This window comes from Vanellus vanellus (genome assembly GCF_965231255.1).
Source record: "Vanellus vanellus genome assembly, chromosome: 3".
In the NCBI taxonomy this organism is placed as follows: Eukaryota; Metazoa; Chordata; class Aves; order Charadriiformes; family Charadriidae; genus Vanellus; species Vanellus vanellus.
Genome location: NC_138907.1, coordinates 31,585,119 through 31,603,838, shown reverse-complemented (window position 1 = coordinate 31,603,838; position 18,720 = coordinate 31,585,119). Strand labels below are relative to the sequence as shown.

The following is an 18,720-nucleotide window of genomic DNA, read 5'->3' as shown; positions in this document are numbered from 1 at the left end:
ACTCTTACAATAAAATATATAACCTCCTTACAAAAAGGTATTTGGGTGGGCGAGGACTCATCTAGCAAACTTAACAATATTGTTAAGATAACTGTTTATAATTTCCCCTTTAAAAGCCACTTAATTTCACAGATTTAAATGAAATGAGAAGGAGGCCTTTTAAAAAAGTTTTTGCAGTTCACAACGTCAAGTGCTTCATTTTCTGTTGGTAACTACTTCATTGATTTTGTTCTACAGAGGGTGGGGCTGATAGCTTTTTTACTCCTCATAAAGAAGGAAAACATGCGACAATATATATCAGTTAGGAAATAAAGAGATGTTTGACCTTGATCACATGGAGAAGTTGGTGCTGACTTTGACCTATCTTCTTCTGATGATGCACTTCCAGGAACTGCTTGTTGAGTCTCTGCACCTGCAATTAGCTAAGAACAATTCCAAAAAGGGTACTAAGCTGTGAGATCCTCCCATGGCAAGAGGAAATTTAACTTAACATTAATTCACAAGTGGAAGTATGAAGGAAAGTGAAGATGTTCTACCCCTATAAATTCTCACTGGCAGGACCTCAACCATACATTAGATGGCATCACATCAAAAGGAGATCATAATATAAACAGAGAAAGAGCCAGCAATTTAAAGCAAAATGGGTTCTCAAGTTGAAATACATGTAATAAGTATACCCAGTGAGTGGGAAAGTTTCGTATAGTCACCATGAGCCCGCATAGAAATCTATCTGGTAAATATATTTACAACAAGTACCAGCAAGCACCGCAAACTAACTCACGCAGTAACAACATGACAACATCTTTTCCCAGGAGTCACAGATCAATTGATTTATTCCTGAGTTTTCTATGTTTCTGTAACATTTTAAAACAGTGTACATGGGATCCAAGTGTGCAATAATCAGGAAAATGGACAGAACCAAATGTTAATGTTCTAAGGAATTATGGGAAAAGTTGCCTATTTCTGTGAGAGCAATGGGTCTGTTGTCATAATCATGCAAACAGAGATAGAAAGCGTGGTCAAATTCTGATCCAGAATACATATTATCAATCCAGAATAAGTCCATCAGGTTTGAATGTACTTGGGGTGACCTACACTTTTTATTTCTAGAATAGCCTAATTCTTCTTATAATAGTGATGATAACTCTGGAACTGTCATCCAGCAAACAGCTCTTTTTCATGAGAATCAGCACATTGCTCATTTATCAGCATTTACAATGTTACAGAGTAGTGCTGTGTCTCAATCAATCAATTATCCAATGCCAATTCTGAGCCAGAGACATTTATGGTTTTTTATGAACAGTTCTGTCAGACACTGTCTCTTTGTCAAACGTCCTTCCTCAAAATTTAAAAGGGGTAATCCTTCCAGATTCCATACAGACTTCAGGTTTGCAAAATTATAGCAGGTCAAAATAAATTTCGTATAAAAATTTAGAATAGATGATTTGCACTTATAAATCAAAAGCCAAAGTTTTAGTTCTGTACCGAATTAAAAAAAATTCTTCTACAAGTCAAATAAACGGGATTGAAGCCCAACTAGTAAAGTTACAATACAGCCATACTTATCTCTTTTTATCTGACACTAAATAGTAAAGTTACCTTTTTCCTCCTCTGCCCACTATTAGTGATCTTATCTGGAGTGACTCCAAGATCTGCAAGAACTTTAGCTATGCCTCTAGCATCCACTCCACAGTTTGGTGCCACATTTGTTTCACAGCGTCGATGTACATTCATCTTACAAACTGCAATGAAATGTAAAGAAATAGAGTAAACGAAATACTGCCTTGGCATGCATTTGTCTTACTTAAATCAGACCTTATTAGACCTACCAATAACCTTTTCAAATAAATATAATTTCAGTAGAAAAATACTTGGATTTGCAGTGAGACGTCAATGACAATATAAAATTATTAACCTGGTTATCATTCTTCTGCTCTGATAACGGAGAACAGTGTTTTCACACAGTACCCAGAACAGACACAGGAACAAATGAAAATACCTAATGACCCTGTAAATCTTAAATAGAACTTGAATGAGAAGAAAAGTCCTTCAGAACTTGGATTTTAGCAGTCCACTTCTGCTGTCATACTGAGAGCACAACATCAGTTCCTCATGTATTATTGCTTCTTACTCTATTTTACTCAAGTAGATTAATTCCTAATATAGGCAGGCATAAAGCCAACAGTGGTTTAAGTTTTAATAAAAATCTTTGGCACTGTTGGACACTCTCTTTCTTTAGACGGCAATCCATTTACTGAGCTCTTTCTGAAACTAGCATACTAGTAAGATGAAAAAAAGGTTACGTTGCTTTCTGGTTATGAGGTGGGGGGACAACATAGCTCCAGTAAAAATATAATAGTGTGGATTTGTTAGGAGCAGATGACATATTTTATCTTAGACTTCACTGCCCTCTTGTGGAACAAGGCATAAAGAAAGCAAAACTGCAAGCGTATTTAAATACTAGACTAACATTCCGTTGCTCAAATTCCTCACTTCATTACTTTTCAGAGAAAAAAAAAAATATCAAAAAGTATGTATTTATAAAGTTGTATTTCATTATATCAGTCATCAACAATGCTTCACTGTATCTACAGCAGTAAGCATGTGATTTAGAAAGCAGGTGCCTTTCCTTTTCAAGTATGTTTCAGCTCACGAGAGGAGCAAAAACAAATTGCTACACGTAGTATTTTCAGTGCATGTATATTTGGTGAGAAAAGTTCAGTGGCAAGTAAAATATCTGACCATAAGAGTAGACATTGAGGAACTGAACTGCTTGAAATAAAGCAAACAGGACAATTATATACAGTCTGACTTCATGAACGTATTTCATAAAGGGAAGGTCAGGAATAAGTAGTGAAAAAACAGAGGAATAAACCTTCGGAATACACTTTTCATGGTGTTAATAACCACACTGGGCAAGGAAGTACATCACTGAAGAAGAACCCCTGTTTCGCACTTCTTAAGAGAGAAAAAGTCCAGAGAAAAATGACATTTCCAGCTCAGGTAAGTTCTAGATTTCATGCAGACACTACTGCATTTTTAGAGGCACTCATTTTATGAACATGGAGAAAGCAACATAGGTGCTCTGAACTACTGTTTCTATGCATTTGCTACACAGTAAATGCACACATATGAGAAATAACATTATCTTCTACAGTTAAGAGGAGATGAACCGCTGTGGTACTTGAGAGAGAATATGAAAGTGAATTAATATATTCATAGATTAAGTGGAGAGATAATATAGCTCTTATTGAGAATCAGAGGAAAAAAAAAAAAAAAAAAAGGTTTAATTGCAAAAACCTTCTTTGAACATATCTCCACCATAATTAAGATAGCATTTGAACAAAATCTTTAATCGTAGTAAAGTAACAGTATTTAGAGTCTAACACGTTATCAGTGCTCACTAGCTAGAATCACAAGGGGAGGCTTGAATTTCAGAATGCTCTCACTGTTTATCACTTTGCCATGAAAGAAATTCCTTCTTTCCCTTGCTGCCTAGCAATTTGTGACATGAAACATTAGGTCTGACCATCACCTATAGTTATATCTCATCTTAAATACTGCAAAGGATATATTGAATAGATTACATGCTTATACATATACAAATGACTCCATGTTTCTGCTGTTGAAAAGTGTACATAACATTATTTTTGTATTTATGAAGAGGGACCTACCCGTTCGTAAAGGTGTAACAAAATGGAAATACTTATAATTCCATTAGATACTACTTTCTAAGAATCTGACAATCTTCACGACGTCATTCCCATCAACCCACTAATTGAAGTATTTTATTCACTATTTCTAAAATACTAGTTTCCTTTGCAAGTGTTTGTACTGTTTTCTCCCCCTTTTAGATTATATAGATCTGCTTGAAACAAGGAGATATGGAATGAACCATTTCTGTTAGTCTGCCAAAATGACATGAACACACCTTCCAGCAGTAACTTCATATGCAGCTGCTGTACGGAGTACACAGTCCTTAAGCTGCAGAACATTATGAATCCTTTGCTTTCTGGAATAGAGGGCCTAGACAGACCGTCACAAAAGATGATTTAGCTAGGTATCAGAATACCTGTTATTCTGGATATGGGTGCACAGGACCGGTTCTGCCTAGCCTAGCCAACACATAATAGTAATTTTTGAAGATGGTATTAAAGGGAAAAAAGGCTGGAATAATGATGTTTAAAAAGTTTAACAACCATCACCACAAACCTGAAAACACAAAAGGCATATAAGATGAAGGGATGTAAATTCTCATTTCCTATGTGGCAATAAACCTACACAGCAGCGAGTGCAAAATGTGTTTCTGCACCTCTGTCCTCTGCATCTGTTACTGACTGGTGTGGCAGACGGGGTAAAGGATCATTTTCTAACCATGATGGCAATCAGCACAGCAGTCCGCTATTTACATTCTATTCATTTCTGTACATACTGGAAAAGACAGAATAACCTGAAGTCTTTCCAAGTGTACTGCACTCACAAAGAAAAAGAAAAGCTCTGAAGTGGTGATCCTTACCTTTGCATTGTAAACCTTGTCTCAAAAGACCCCAGAGCAATGAACCACAGTGGTCACAGAAGGTGGGCACTTTGTAATTGTGAATGCTGAACTTGTGAGGCATGTTGACACTGAATCGCTGGGATCCCACTTGCTGAAAAAGGAAAGCACAGCATATTTCATTCTAATTAGTTTCTTTATAATCAGTCTACGCCAAGGCCCTGTTGTGTTTTGAAAGCACACAGAATTTAAACAAGATTAAATAGGTCCGTGCTAAGACAATGATCTTTGCAATACATGTAACTCCAGCTCCAGAGTTCTTCTCACTACTTTATTTGGGGAAAAGAGGGGGAAGGGCTGCTGCTGTCCAAGAGATAAAGACTAAAGTCTACCTCCTAGTAATTCCGGGAACAACAAATACATAGCTATCGGGAAAGATCTCTTAATGTGGAAGGCAAGGAAGTCACTCCCAATTGTTTTAGGAGCAGGAGACCTAACTAATACAGGATTAAGACAGGGAAATATATCACAACCCCTTTATCTTTTGATATCCCACTCTGCTTTAGATTATGAAAATGACAATGATAATTTGTTGTGTTCAGGGATTACAAGGTACGATTACTTACTAATTAAAGGATGCCATTGGTAAGTTTTTATAGTGGCCACTGCATAGCAGATTTATTTGGATGTTTTTCCTTCCCTTTCCTATTACCACTGGCTTCTCTCCAGTGATCTAGTACCCCTTCTAAACAATGAGAGCATTATATCAGCAAAGCATACAAGTCTCCACCAGTCTGGAGCCTGGGAACATAAATCTAACCAAGATTTTGTATCTTCCTGTGGGTACTATGTGAAAACAGCACTAGCCAAACACAGTCCTTTATCACAATCCTATGCAAGCGATCGAGTTTCGGATGTAAAACACTGTTGTGAACCAAATATTAAAGAATGTTCCCAGTTTGAAAAATGGTAGTGAATTGTGCAGGAAGAATGAGATCAGTTAATGCCTCAGTAAAACTCATATCAAAGTTGAAAGAGCGGTTTAATCCCATTGTTACACACAACTCTGATTTGTAATTTAAAACTAGGCTTTTTCAAGCATACAAATGTAGGGTTTTAACAAATAAAACTAAGAAAAGTACTTTTTCTGCATAGCCAAGGAGCTGGGATCACTCGCAGACTACCTCACCTAATCCTCTGTCGAAAGATTGTAGGCCCTTGCTGTTGCACAAAACAGAAAAGGACAGTGAGCATTCATTAGCTTTTCTGTTACAAACCAGCAAACTGAAACCTTGTGTATAAGATAAAGCATTCGCTGGTTACAGGTGAGGGCTACAACTCTTTAAAAAGCCCATAAACCCTACTCCCTCCCCAACTATCAACCCATCCATAAAGGGATACCCCAAAGCTGAGGATTCTCAGGGAGCTGAACACAACAGCAGTCACGTCACTCCCTGGTGTATGACTCTCCACAGGAATTAACATTAATTTCCCAAGCAAGTCTAAGTGGGCCATCTTATCTGAGAGACCTTTAACCCAAGTGAGAGGATTGCTTTGTTTACTCTTCTGATCCAGAGCAGAATGTGCCATTGGCAGATATATTTACCTCCCTGAAAGTACAGGTCTGAAGGCAGCTAATTTCATTTTCAGGTGATGTCTTTATTTATTTAAATGCATGATAACATAAAGCACATATTGTGTTAATCCCATTAATATACAAAAGCTTGCTAGAGGTAGGGAGTAATTATGCTGGAAAACCTGTTAGCTATCCAGTACCTTGAGTTATCACTACCATCTTATACAACATCCATGGGCCTTCTTCAACGCACAGATGGCTTTTGTTCTACATTTTGACAATTTGGATGCAGTTTGTCTTGACATGAGACTTTGCAAGCAAATTCTGGACAGTCTTTTATGTTGATGGAAGATACTCAAGCACACTGCCTAAGCTATCAGCTGCTAATGACTCAGCCACACAGAAGGCAGTTAAGGGACAAAGGGTCCCAGCCTGCTTCTTTTCCACTAAAATGACAAAGTTTGTATTAACTCAGAAATAGAGAATGTTAAAAATGAACAGGAGTGGAGGGAACTCACTGGGACTTTAAGCATTCAGATGTTATAAAAACTGTACTAATTAGACATAAATTGTTGTATAATAATTCCCAGGTAAATGAAACTGTTATGGTAATCTGTCATTCTAAATTATATGCTACATCACAAGACGACCAGAAGGGCACAAAAGAGCCTATAACATATATTGATTAAACAGAGGAGATGGCACTACTTTGAACAGATGAAAGACAGAGTGTTATCTAGAAAATGTATTTTATAAACATTTACCTCATCGTGAGTTTCCTGTTTTTTTAAGCCAGCACACTTCGTTATTATAAGTTCATGGCATCTCTTGTGGACTACACAAGTGCAGACTATAAACATAAAACAGATAAAAGAATGAGTTTTCATGAAGATTGATTTTAAAGCAAAAGACTCATCTCAGAAGACTAGAAATGCTGCGACTTGAAAGACTGCAAGTGACTGCTGACTTCGTGAGTCTTATGAAGTAAATCTGGCTCACAAAGGTAGAAGATAATGGACTTTCAAGAAACCAATGAATTTTAAGAAAACTACCTTCTGAAATATTACCCAAAATTTTTCTCAATTTTTATGTATTTGCTTTTTTAACTGATGAAGTCCATGATCTCCACATTATATAAGGCACAGTGGCAAAACCAACTCCTATCTGAAAAGCTTCCAGAGGAAAAAACACACAAAGATAACTCATTGTAAAAGTCACAGAACAGAAAAAATGAAGTTGAACATTCTTTCTGTAACACGTTATCCTAAGTTGATAACAGTAAAAAGTTTCAGGAGGCAAAAATGCTTTGTCAATATTCACGCTGATTACTTAATCAATAAATAACATTTGCAGAGACGGCAGTTAAAATTAAAAATTGCAAGGTCTATCCTACTGTGGGATTCAAGGTCATTAAGTGAAGAAAAAAATCCTTCAGAGTGAAATAATGAATTTCATTTTCTATCTTTGGTCATTGTTGTAAGAAAAACAAAAATCAGAACTCCAGGAACCTCTGCTGTATGTTAATACAATAATTCTTATTATAGCATGTAAAAGCATTATTTGCATTTATTTATTTACAATGAGATTTCATCAACTCTTTTGTAACTGAAAAATCATCACTAACTTGTCAGATGAGAATTAAGTAGAAAAACATCATTCGAAGAGGTGACTATAAAACACTAAGAGTACAAGAAATTGAGTTGAAAGATGGAGTTGAAAATGAAGCACTTCTGCAGTCTTTGCTACAACCTTCTCTAATGATGACCTCTATAATTATCTCATCTATATAATTATAGTCTTTGCAACTACCTGGCATTTTTAAACAAAGCATCTTAAGCAGAATAAAGAATTCACAATTTTAAAATCCAAGAAGTGAAAAATGAAGAAGCCAACACCCGCAGATATGCCCGCCTTAGTTGGAAGTGCATCAAGAGACAACGAGGATCTGCTGCTGTGCCCCTACCTCATATATGCTGCCTAAGACCAACAGTTTTGAAAAATCTTCCTGTGACTTACTGTAAAGACTGTGGCTTCGGCGAGACAAACTTATTCTGATCATCTTGTGCTAAATTCTTAACATTGCACATATAAAATGCTTGATGAAAATATCTTATTTAAATATTATAATGTAATACATATATTCAAACTGTCTCCCTGTAGATTTTCTCTTACCTTGACATTGGTATCCCTGTTTTCCTATTACACCCCTGAAAATAAAACACTGTTTTAGAAAATGAAGAATATATGTTTTTAAAAATGAAAAATACATTTACTATATGAAATTTACTATTAAAGACACATTTACGATAAGAGCATAGGCAAAGCCAAAGGGTACGTAGAGAGGAAAGCCACAAGCCAGCAAAATAGTCATCAAGCAGGCTTCTAAACAGACAGAAGATTGTATTTGCCAATATTGTTGCATGAAATCATCTTAGCTAACCTAAAGCCTCACCTGCAGACATTTCTTAGAGGAATGTAGCTGAATTCATGTACAATTCCTGTTGTTTCACATTAAGAAAGACTGATTCATTACACACTCCTAAGAAATATTAATTATCGATCACATCAGATTTTATGTGTATAAAGGTACAAATCAGTATCTCTAGGTAACTTTGGAAAACATCAAAAGAGTTGCTGAAAAATAACTGAAAACTGAATGTCTCCACCACTTTTCCTTATCTGAAAACTGTGAGTACTCAAAAGAAATGTAAATAATTTCTAAAAGGGAGTACTTGACATACACTCTAATAAGAAAGACCCTGTACACTGAGTACCCAAACCCCTGTATCATTACAAGTCTAATATTCCCATGTTTCATCGACTTCAGTAGGATGTATAGGAGCTTGGAAGTTCCTAGGTGGAAGATGGTGATACTCAAGCACCTGGAGAAGAATTGAGTCACCTTGGGAAAACATAAAGGTCTAATATTAAGTCAATCTACACTTAGGCATCTACAGAACATGACACTGGCTGTCTACCTAGAATTTATAGTGCGTCCCAGACAGGAAAAGCTTAAACTTTGTGGCTCAGAGGACAGAAAACACAAACACAACAAATTTCAACATTTGTGATGGAAGTTTAACAGTTTTCTATTAATGTCTGCAAAACTGATGACAGCTTAATATTAAAACAAAGAGGAAAAGAACTACTACTACTCTATGCCATTTATACTTCAGCAGAACAGGAGGGTATGTTAACTCTTCAATTCAAAGTTGCAAAGAAAGCTAAGTCATACCATATAAAATCTCGGCAGTGCGAACAATATGTTGGTTGTCTAAGATAGGTGGCCATAAACTTGTGTCCATTAACCTGATGTACTCTGCGTCGCACAGCACCCTGCCGCTTTCTGGGGCGCATACGTTCCCGGAACACACGTTCTTCATTGTCTTTGGGTGCTGAAACAGAGGAAAAAACAATTAGCACTGGCTATATCAGACACAAATATGGGAAAACTCAAATGCAATACAGAAGTAGATATTCTCCAAAAATAAAAATAAACCTCTCTAGCTAGCAGTGCAAGATAACTTCCTTAAGTTGTGGGTAATTTTTTTCTTTTTTAGGATCAATTACTGAAGGGCAAGGGTTTACATTGTCTAGTACAGGAACTTCTATTTGTTCTAAACCTTTATCTGTAAATTCACACTAAACTGGGAATAAGTCTTCTGTGCTTTATCACTATCAAGCACACTGACAACCTCTTTAACAGTAATTACAGAGTTAGATTCTCCAAACAGTTCAGAATCTCATCTCATTTGATCTTTAGGGGGGGGGGGGGGGGAGGGGGGGAGACCGCCAAAAAATCCCAACATCCCCTGGTCCCCTTACACTCAAAGTGCTGACACAAGTAGAAGAAAGCTGAGTACAAGTATATATTATCAAGCAGAACAAAAATTCCATCCAAACTGATTACTTTGTATAATTCCTAATCAAGATCTGAGCTTCAGGCTCTAATAATCCACTTTGCTACTAATATATTTTCAGCTAATTGTTCAAGGGAAAGAAGTTGTTCCTCTTAAGCAATTCCTGTTCAACTGCATATGAGATTTAATGGTAGAGGAAGTAAAAACTAAAGCTGATATATCTCAGAATGAAAACTTTGGGAGAAATCCTCCTGAGTGCATCAGTTCTTTTTTCCCAAGGCTTTGTTTTGAAAAGTATCACTAACACCTCCATAGTATTCCATATGCATGAAGCAAAAGCCGAGAATGAATTAGCAATGAAAAACAGTACACAGTTGTTAATGGAAGACAGATTTTACAAGTGTTCCTTGAGCCACTCATGTCTCCATAAACTGGAATATCAGATTCGGAGGGGCGCACATTCAGTCGTCCATTGCCAACTGCATCTATGCACTCACTACTTCACTGCATATAACACTTTGAAATGTATTTAGCACTTGTCATTCTCTGAATTTCAGCTACCCTGAATCATTAAGATGGCCTGAAGATCCCAACTTTGGTCTGTTGCAAGCTTTTCTGTACACCAGTCAGTTCTCCAAGCAACAGTACAGTATTTAACAATAACACAAAGAAAATTAAAACCGAGAAAACTCATATCTCTAATAGTCTCAAATTCTTTTACAAACCCTGAAAGAAACCCTATTTTTGAGGGTTTTAAAATTAAAAGGTATTGCTTTAGGAATTCTTAGAAAATGGTCTTAAACTAAGTCAACAGATGGATATCCTGGGAAAATACAGAGCACAGACCCATGAATCAAGATTAATTTCTTTTACTGCACAGCAAGGACTAAAACCAATGAATAGCAAATTCATTTACACCCTAAAAAGCCTAAGCTCATTACACAATAATATCTTACAAAAACTTCATATTCAGAGTGGGTTTTCACCCTAAAATGACGCATTTGTGGGATGGCTCGAATGGTATTACTTTTCTATTCGAAGTGAGCTCTCAGTAAACAAACATTGACTTATACACAGAGCTACCCCTTTTATTTATGCCAAAGAACAAACAAAAAACAATGACTCTAGGTCCCCCTTCAAGAAAGAGATAAAAAATACCAAATAGTTATCAGTTATGTTTATTTTTATGCATTGAGCAGAATTCCAATGTCTAATAAATACCACAGCCCCTCAAGAGAAAGCCTGTCTTCCACAGAGAATACCTAACAGGTAGTTGGAAATCCTACCAAAGACTCATGTTTCCAGCTTCTGAATGATTTATTGACTTTACAAAGCTGCTGGAAATCTTTAAAAGTTGTTACTATAGGAAATAATTTTATATTAACACAGAACTCTTCTTTGGGTTATCATTGTAGAATTTGCTAAAGTATGCAGCCTGAATGTGAGAAAGTTAAACTCTCCTGGAAAGGGTTCCCAAAAAGCTATCTGCTTATATGAAATGAACAAGATGTTCTGACAGTGAACAGTTCACACTTGATATGAAAATCAGTCTACAATATGGCTTTTCTCCTTTTTTTTAATCTTAAGTGGAATTCTTCACAGATAAAAATCCTCTTTTTATTTTGGCTAGAAAAACACATTATGACGACACTATTTTTTATTTTTTTTTTTAACCAACAAAGTCTTAAACCTAATATTACTGTATTACATTCAGTTCTATTTTTAATACTTTTATGAAATTCCTTTTTTCACTTACAATACTTATAGATAAAATAAAGCGAGAAAACAGTGTCTTTTTCAGAAAAGCACTGATACAAGCAATACACCAATCCTGAAATTATCAGATTAAATGGCAGGTCTCAATTATCGATATCATTTCCAAACAGCATTTCTGCATGTGAGAAGGATCTTCAAATGGCTCAGGGAAATGTAATTTTCTTGGTTTGTCTTGGATAACGTTGGAGGTCTGTTAGCCAGTTCCCCCAAAACTGTCTCTCCTATCAGTCTGCTGTTCCACATTTATCACTAAAGACTAGCACTCGGCCCAATCCGTGCATCCTGCTTTAGTGTCGAACTGCACAGATGAACTGCTTGTTCAAGAGCAGTGACTCCCCAGAGGGGACTCTGCCTTCACCTCACCTCTCATTACAGCCCGTGCAGAGTTCCCCCTTGTCCGTCAGCAGCAGTACTTGTTTGGGGGGGTTGGAGTAGCATCTGGCATTAACAGTACTTGATTGGACACTGCATGACTGGACATCAGCCTTTCATCAAAGCAGACCAAGTCACAAGAGCTTTACACTCAGTTTACATTAAGTTCAGCTAGCTTGTTCACTGTTACCCAACAAAAACACATAAGCAATGCTTTTCCACACTCCTCAAGCAAAACACTGCCCTGTCTTGCACGATGCACACCGCTGTTGTGGACCACAGGCACCAAACCAGGCAGTAACTCGCCCAGGTGACTCAGAAGCGGATGATCACATCTGTGCTGGCTCACCCCCAGGATTGTGAACCACTTACTTCCAGTTGCATTAACAATAGTCTTATGTTTAAATTAAAATCCATTTGTCTCGTACTGAACAGCCACACTAGAGACATTCGTTTAGCTTTCTGAAGACACCTCCTTAGAAAGGGAGCTATATTGCTCTCTCCAAATTTCTCTTGCTTTCCACAAGCAGGGAAGCAGAGATCACTAAATGCTATCAGAAAACAGGGAATACTTGGGAAATCCCCCAACATTTGTGTGATACAGCCAACTAGTGTTTTCAAGACATACTTTAGAGAATATTAGCATCCCGAACAAAACTGGCCTTTAAATATATTTTAAAAAGAAAAAAATCTTACAGTTGTATATGATGATAAACTCTAGAAATTATCATTAGGATGCCACATATTGCTCAATTAATGGCATTTCTATTCTTGGCAGAAGAGTTCAAATTAAAATTAAGTGGATTTGCTGTAGTCAGTCTATAAGAACATTCCAATAGAAACAATTTATTCTCACAGTATTTCTACTGAATAGTCACAGAGGGTTATCATTTCTTCAGTAAAAGCTGTTTCTTTATGTAAAGAACATTCTGTTCCCCATTTTGATTTTGGGTCCTTCAGCCCTTTATATTATTCAGTTTATCCTTTTTAATGCATTTATTTAACTTTCATTTTCAAAAGAAGGAGTAAGAAAGGCTCATGATAATTTCCAAATGTTCATGGAGAATACTGTCAATGCAGCACACTGAGTTTAGGCTTTATATGATGGTACTTGAGAACTGGCAAATTTAGAACTAATTTCATCTCAAAACTATACCCAGTAATGCCACTACTTCTTTTCATTGCAGCCAAAAGCAACACTGAGTTATTTGGAAAACAATGGTGTATAATTGCTTTTATAGACTCATACATACATGTAAACATATTGCTTACAATTTCAAAGACTGAAAAGACTTACAGGCTTAACTCCAAGCTCTTAGAGAAGTGTTATAAAAGTCAGAAATATTTGGAATGCAAAATTGCGCTAAATTCATAAATACTTGAAAAAAGAATGTTTAAATGAAGTGTCTGGAACTACATTTAACACTGTTAATTGTGTAGCGTCTGCTAAGTATGCATTGTAAGTCATAACTTAAAAGATAGGGAAGTAACACAGAATACTCCCTAACCCTCCAAGGGGGCAAGATTGGAAGAAAAAGACCCTGTGCACCAAATAACAAAGGCTGGAACATGTCAGGTCTCATTTTGTACTAAAATGTTTTCAGCATAAATGAGAAAGGTTCAGTGTGGAGCACTAACTACAATGGACAGAATTATCCTGCATAGCAAAATGTGCTATTTCCATTCCTTTTCCTCTATGGTGTGACTACTTACAGAATTCTGACAATGAAAAAAGGAAAAAATATTGCAGAAAAAGACGGAGAAAGATTATACACACAGAGAGGTTTTTCAGCATTTGCTATTGCTCAGAACGTTGACTTCTAAAAGGGAACGTCCTGGGCACTTCCCTTAAAAAAAAAAAATCAGATGTTTTAGTTAAATGGCTACTGCCCCATGAAAGCCAAACCGTAGGCCACATACAATGGTAACAATCACAGCAACTAGTGTAGCTTCCAGGTGACGCCCATGCAACAGAACACTGACACCTCCACGGCACTTCTGGCACAAAGCGATTTTCATCCTGGCCACCTTTTGCGTGTCTTCACGTTGCTGTCATCCGTAACTACAACCAGCATCCAGAAAAAACAGCTGGGTTAACATCACCCTTGGTAATTACAACAGAGCCTAACTGAACAACGGATGCAAAGGAACAATGATCATATGGATGTTTTAGTGCTGAAGATTCGTTTTAAGAGCTCTTGTATATTTAAACCTGACTACTTTAACCAGTATGCATGTACTGAAATCAAATTTTTGTTTTAGCACTATATAACATCTAAACAGAGGAAGGATAATGAGGCAGGAAAGGTAATTTGCTTAAAGTTATGTCAGAAAGTGAGAAGGGGTAGGAACAACATCCAGGACTACTCAGGTTTCAGGATGGAGTGTAACCAGATCATTACGCATCAAAATTAGGTCTCAGAGGATTATTCTCAAACTCTATTTTGGGCCTCTACAGTAGAAGCATATATACTGTCATTAAGATTTCTCCAGGCAGAAACTGTTACATGATTTTGCCTTTAAGGTTTTAATCTTCTTTAAAGAAAAAAAGAAAAAAGCTAAAAAAAATCCCCATATACTTTTCTATTTCTCCTTGCCTTTAAAAGCCTTGCTTTAAAAAGCTATTCAACAAACTAATTTTGTAACTTTGAGATAAAAAAGAGCAAGGTAAATGCTATAGTTTAACTACTGATGGACACAGAAATTAACTGGAGAGATTATCACAGTCACGGAAAGAGCATGCAATTATTCTAAGTCTTTTTCCAAGAGTGTAATATTTCCAGTCCATTTCTTTAACAAGGAATAAACACATAGGTTTTGCTTACTATATCTTGAAACTGCTTTCTTTAGGAAAGCTGACAGGAAATTTCTTGTTTAATAGGAGAAGAATCAGATCCTTAGATAATGCTATATTGTTAAAGAAAAAAAGATGATGAGTGTTACTAAAGTGAATAAATGCTCACAAAATGGGTTCGTTTTAGAAGAGACAGTTGTCTTGACAAGTAATGTCTGTTAACATGAGCTATTTACTGAATGCATTGAAGAATAAATTGCATTTTAAAGTATATCAAGCCCAAATATGGTGGGTGGCTTTGTAGCATGGGCTCAGGCTCAAATTTATTTGCCTTCAAACACATGCTTATGTCCAAATGCTTAACTTCTTGTCTAAAAGAGAGATTCTGCCTATATGTATCTAAAGTCTTCCCCTGACATGCAAATGCATAAAAGTGATTTGTCTTGTGACAGACATACATTTTTGTTTCTGGGCTTGCCTTTTTTTTATTATTTTCATCCCCTCCCCAAACTATAAAGCTATCTAAATGATTATTTACACATTGTTCAAGCCTTCTCTACATACTTGTTTATTAGCATAAATACCTTCATTAGCTCACTCAAAGCTGAAGGGACAACAGTAACTCCCCTCATCCTTTCAAACGGAAATACTTTCACATTTGATTCACTTAATAAAGGAGAACATAAAGTCCAGAAGTACCAAAGATCTCATAGATATTGAAGGTCTGAGTGCAATTTCAGCACATGGAGAAGTCCAGTTTAGTTTTCAGAAATGTCCCACCCTTGCTGGCTGGCAGTAATTTTGACCAAGTGTTCAAAAACCAGGAGGGCAAAGCCTGGTACCTGAAGGGACGCTGCTGCCCCAGCTGTGGCCCATCCGCTCTGCTGCAGCAGGGGCTGGGGCTGAGGGAGGATTAGTTCCCATATGTGCTCACACAAAATTCTCCTTCAAATGACTGTGAGACTTTCCTTAAGAAAGCCTTCAAGATGAGCCCCCACACGTTTCTGCTCTCCATCTGCATAGTGCCCACAGAATTAGCGAGGACTTACACGAACTTAAGGTATTAACAACATGGAATTACACATGTTTATCTGCAGATGATCATGTTTTAATAAATCTAATATTTAATGAACAGATTTCTGTTTTATAGGAACTGCTGACTGGACAACTGCTAGGGGATAGATATAAATATAGGGTGCTACGTCCATTTTATAGAGCCCTGGGGGCTCACACAGATGACAGGGGTACTGACCTCATCTTGGAGGGTGAATGTAGCTATTCCTACAGATTAACATCTGTCAGATCCACAAAGTAAGCAAATCAGAGACAGATTCCTTGTACTTCCCCTCAATTTCTTAATTGGTGGTATTTAACATTAATGATTTTAAGAAATATGGTATTCCTGAAATAAAGAACTTGTAACTACAATTTTCACATTGCATTTTATTTGACAAAAGAAGTTATACTGCTCGAAATACCACAGGGAAGTTATTGCTATATGACAGGTTTTCTGAAAAAGCAATTTCACATCTCAAGGTTTTTAAAACAAAATAAAATTTTAAAATAAAATAATATTTTAAAATAAAATTTCAACTTCTGAGACTTTTTTCAACAAGACAGAATTTAGAGCTTTTTCAGTTGGAAAGGAGAAACCACAGACAACAGGACAAAAAAAAACCCAAAATCAATGTTAACTAAGGTTATTTCAGTCTTCCAGTGTTATCTTTCAGGAGGAACAAACAGCCTCACTCTAATGCCCTTATGTCAATAAGTCTGCAATTGAAATCAGAGAGATGGAAATGCATTCTACGTATGGTAAATACTAAAGATATTATTCAGGAGAAAAATCTTACTCCACAGAACATAATGGGTCTACTCATACAATAACTAGCAATGTAAAATCGTAACTTGTAAAATGTTGAACAGTTTTTGTGCCATAACTTCACATGATAAACTTACAGGAGGAAAACTAATTTAGTTTGAGGCAGTGACATTCAGTTCATGTTGATACAGTGTTAATAGTAAGTAGTATTAGTAGCCTGGTGTCAGCATTGATAGTGTTAAGTCCTGACAGGCTACCATGGTGCAATATCTGTTATTAAATCAACTACTTACTAACGTTAAAAAATACATGACCTTTGGAATGAAGAAACTACATATAAAATATAAAACATTATATTATTATTATTATAAGATACTTACACTTTTAGTCAGCACTGGTGAGGCTGCAGCTTGAGAACTGTGTTCAGTTTAGGGCCCTTCACTACAAGTAAGACACTGAGATACTGGAGCATGTTCAAAAAGGGGCAACAAAGCTGGTGAAGGGTCTAGAGAACAAGACAAGACCTATGAGAAGCAGCTGAGCAGTTGTTTAGCTTACAGAAAAGGAGGCTAAGGGGAGACCTTATCACTCTCTACAATTACCTGAAAGGAGGTTGTAGCGAGGTGGGGGTCGGTCTCTTCTCCCCAGTAACAGGCACTAACAAGGGGAAACGGTGCCAAGTTGCGCTAAGGGAGGTTTAAGGATAAAATTTTAGGAAAAATTTCCTCACTGAAAGGGTTGTAAAGCATTGGAACAGGCTGCCCAGGGAAGTGGTTTAGTCACCACCCCGGAGGTATTTAAAAGATGCGTAGATGTAGTGCCAAGGGACATGGTTTATTGGTAACTCAGCAGTGCTAAGTTAATGGTTGGACTTGATGATCTTAAAAGTCTCTTCCAACCAAAACAATCTGATGATTCTATGATTCTATAAGATTATTGTAACTATAATCAGACCAAAAGCCATCCTTGGGACTATAGTTCCCTACCATTATTGCTGCAAGTCTGCAAACAAGTCCTGCAATGTGACTGCAGGCTGTATGACTGGGCTTTCTGGTCTTTCGGAAAAGAGTTGTTTCTTAAATGTTTTTTCAATCCCAGCTTTGTTCCTTCACTACAGAATAACAGAAGCATAAGTGTCAGGCATGTAGGAGACGCCTGAGCCCAGCCTCCTGCAGTGGGAAAGGGTCTCATGTACTTCAGGCACCCTCAGCTTCCATTTTTCTGATGGTTCTTGAAAATCTCCTGCAGGAAAATTCCACAACACACTCGTGTATCTTGTCTCTGGCAGGCAGGCTCTTTTGCTAATAGGCAGTCTAAACCCTTTTGCAGCAAATTATGCTGAATAAGTGAATGGCAGCCTGAAAAAAGCAAGTTTTTGCCAGAATAGAAACTACTGAAGTATCTGTAGCAAGGCAACCATTATCCCGTTGCACATCGTGCAAAGGACCAGGGGCTGGGGATGGCCAGAGACTCAGCAAGATGTCACAAAAAAGACAATTGTAGACATTTTGCACACTTCTCAGGCCACAACAGGACGGAAGCTGCTTTGAACCGTACAGGTCCCCGTGGATACGCCAGTCTTTTATGCCAGCTGCAGAAAAGCCATGATACCGGAAGGTAAAAAGGGGAATGAAAACCACTTTCTGCCTTTAAGCTACTAAATCTTACAGTCATCTTATTGATTCCATTTCCAGACCCCCTCCTGATAGCAACAACTTGTTTCCATCCAAGCTTAGAAATGTATATAAAAAAGCTCACTTATGCTAAATGTCCATATTAAATCTTATAATTCCATGTAACCGCATTAAGGATCTATGGTGTATAACCTACACAGGTCAGAGAAGATATCTTTCAAAACATAGTTTTATAATGGTTATACCCCCCCTGAAGCTCAAGCCTGTAATATATGTTACACATATTCAGGTTTCAGAGTGCTTCACAGTGGAAGTGAAATTTTCTTACCTACAACTGGGAAAGATGCCATTCTGAGGTGTCACCATTGCAGACTTGAGAAGTACACAAACT

General features: G+C 37.0%; 1 protein-coding gene across 1 annotated transcript in view; it reads right to left on the bottom strand.

Moving 5' to 3' along the window:
- The window catches only part of PRKCE (protein kinase C epsilon), a gene marked incomplete at its 5' end in the record, with an annotated part of 294,498 nt that overhangs the window by 103,855 nt on the left and 171,923 nt on the right, over positions 1-18,720 (bottom strand). The window contains 6 exons of the mRNA XM_082480593.1: positions 326-422; positions 1,600-1,742; positions 4,517-4,649; positions 6,839-6,921; positions 8,244-8,278; positions 9,307-9,466. Coding sequence (XP_082336719.1) covers positions 326-422; positions 1,600-1,742; positions 4,517-4,649; positions 6,839-6,921; positions 8,244-8,278; positions 9,307-9,466 — 651 coding nt within the window. The remainder of the gene's footprint in view (positions 1-325; positions 423-1,599; positions 1,743-4,516; positions 4,650-6,838; positions 6,922-8,243; positions 8,279-9,306; positions 9,467-18,720) is intronic.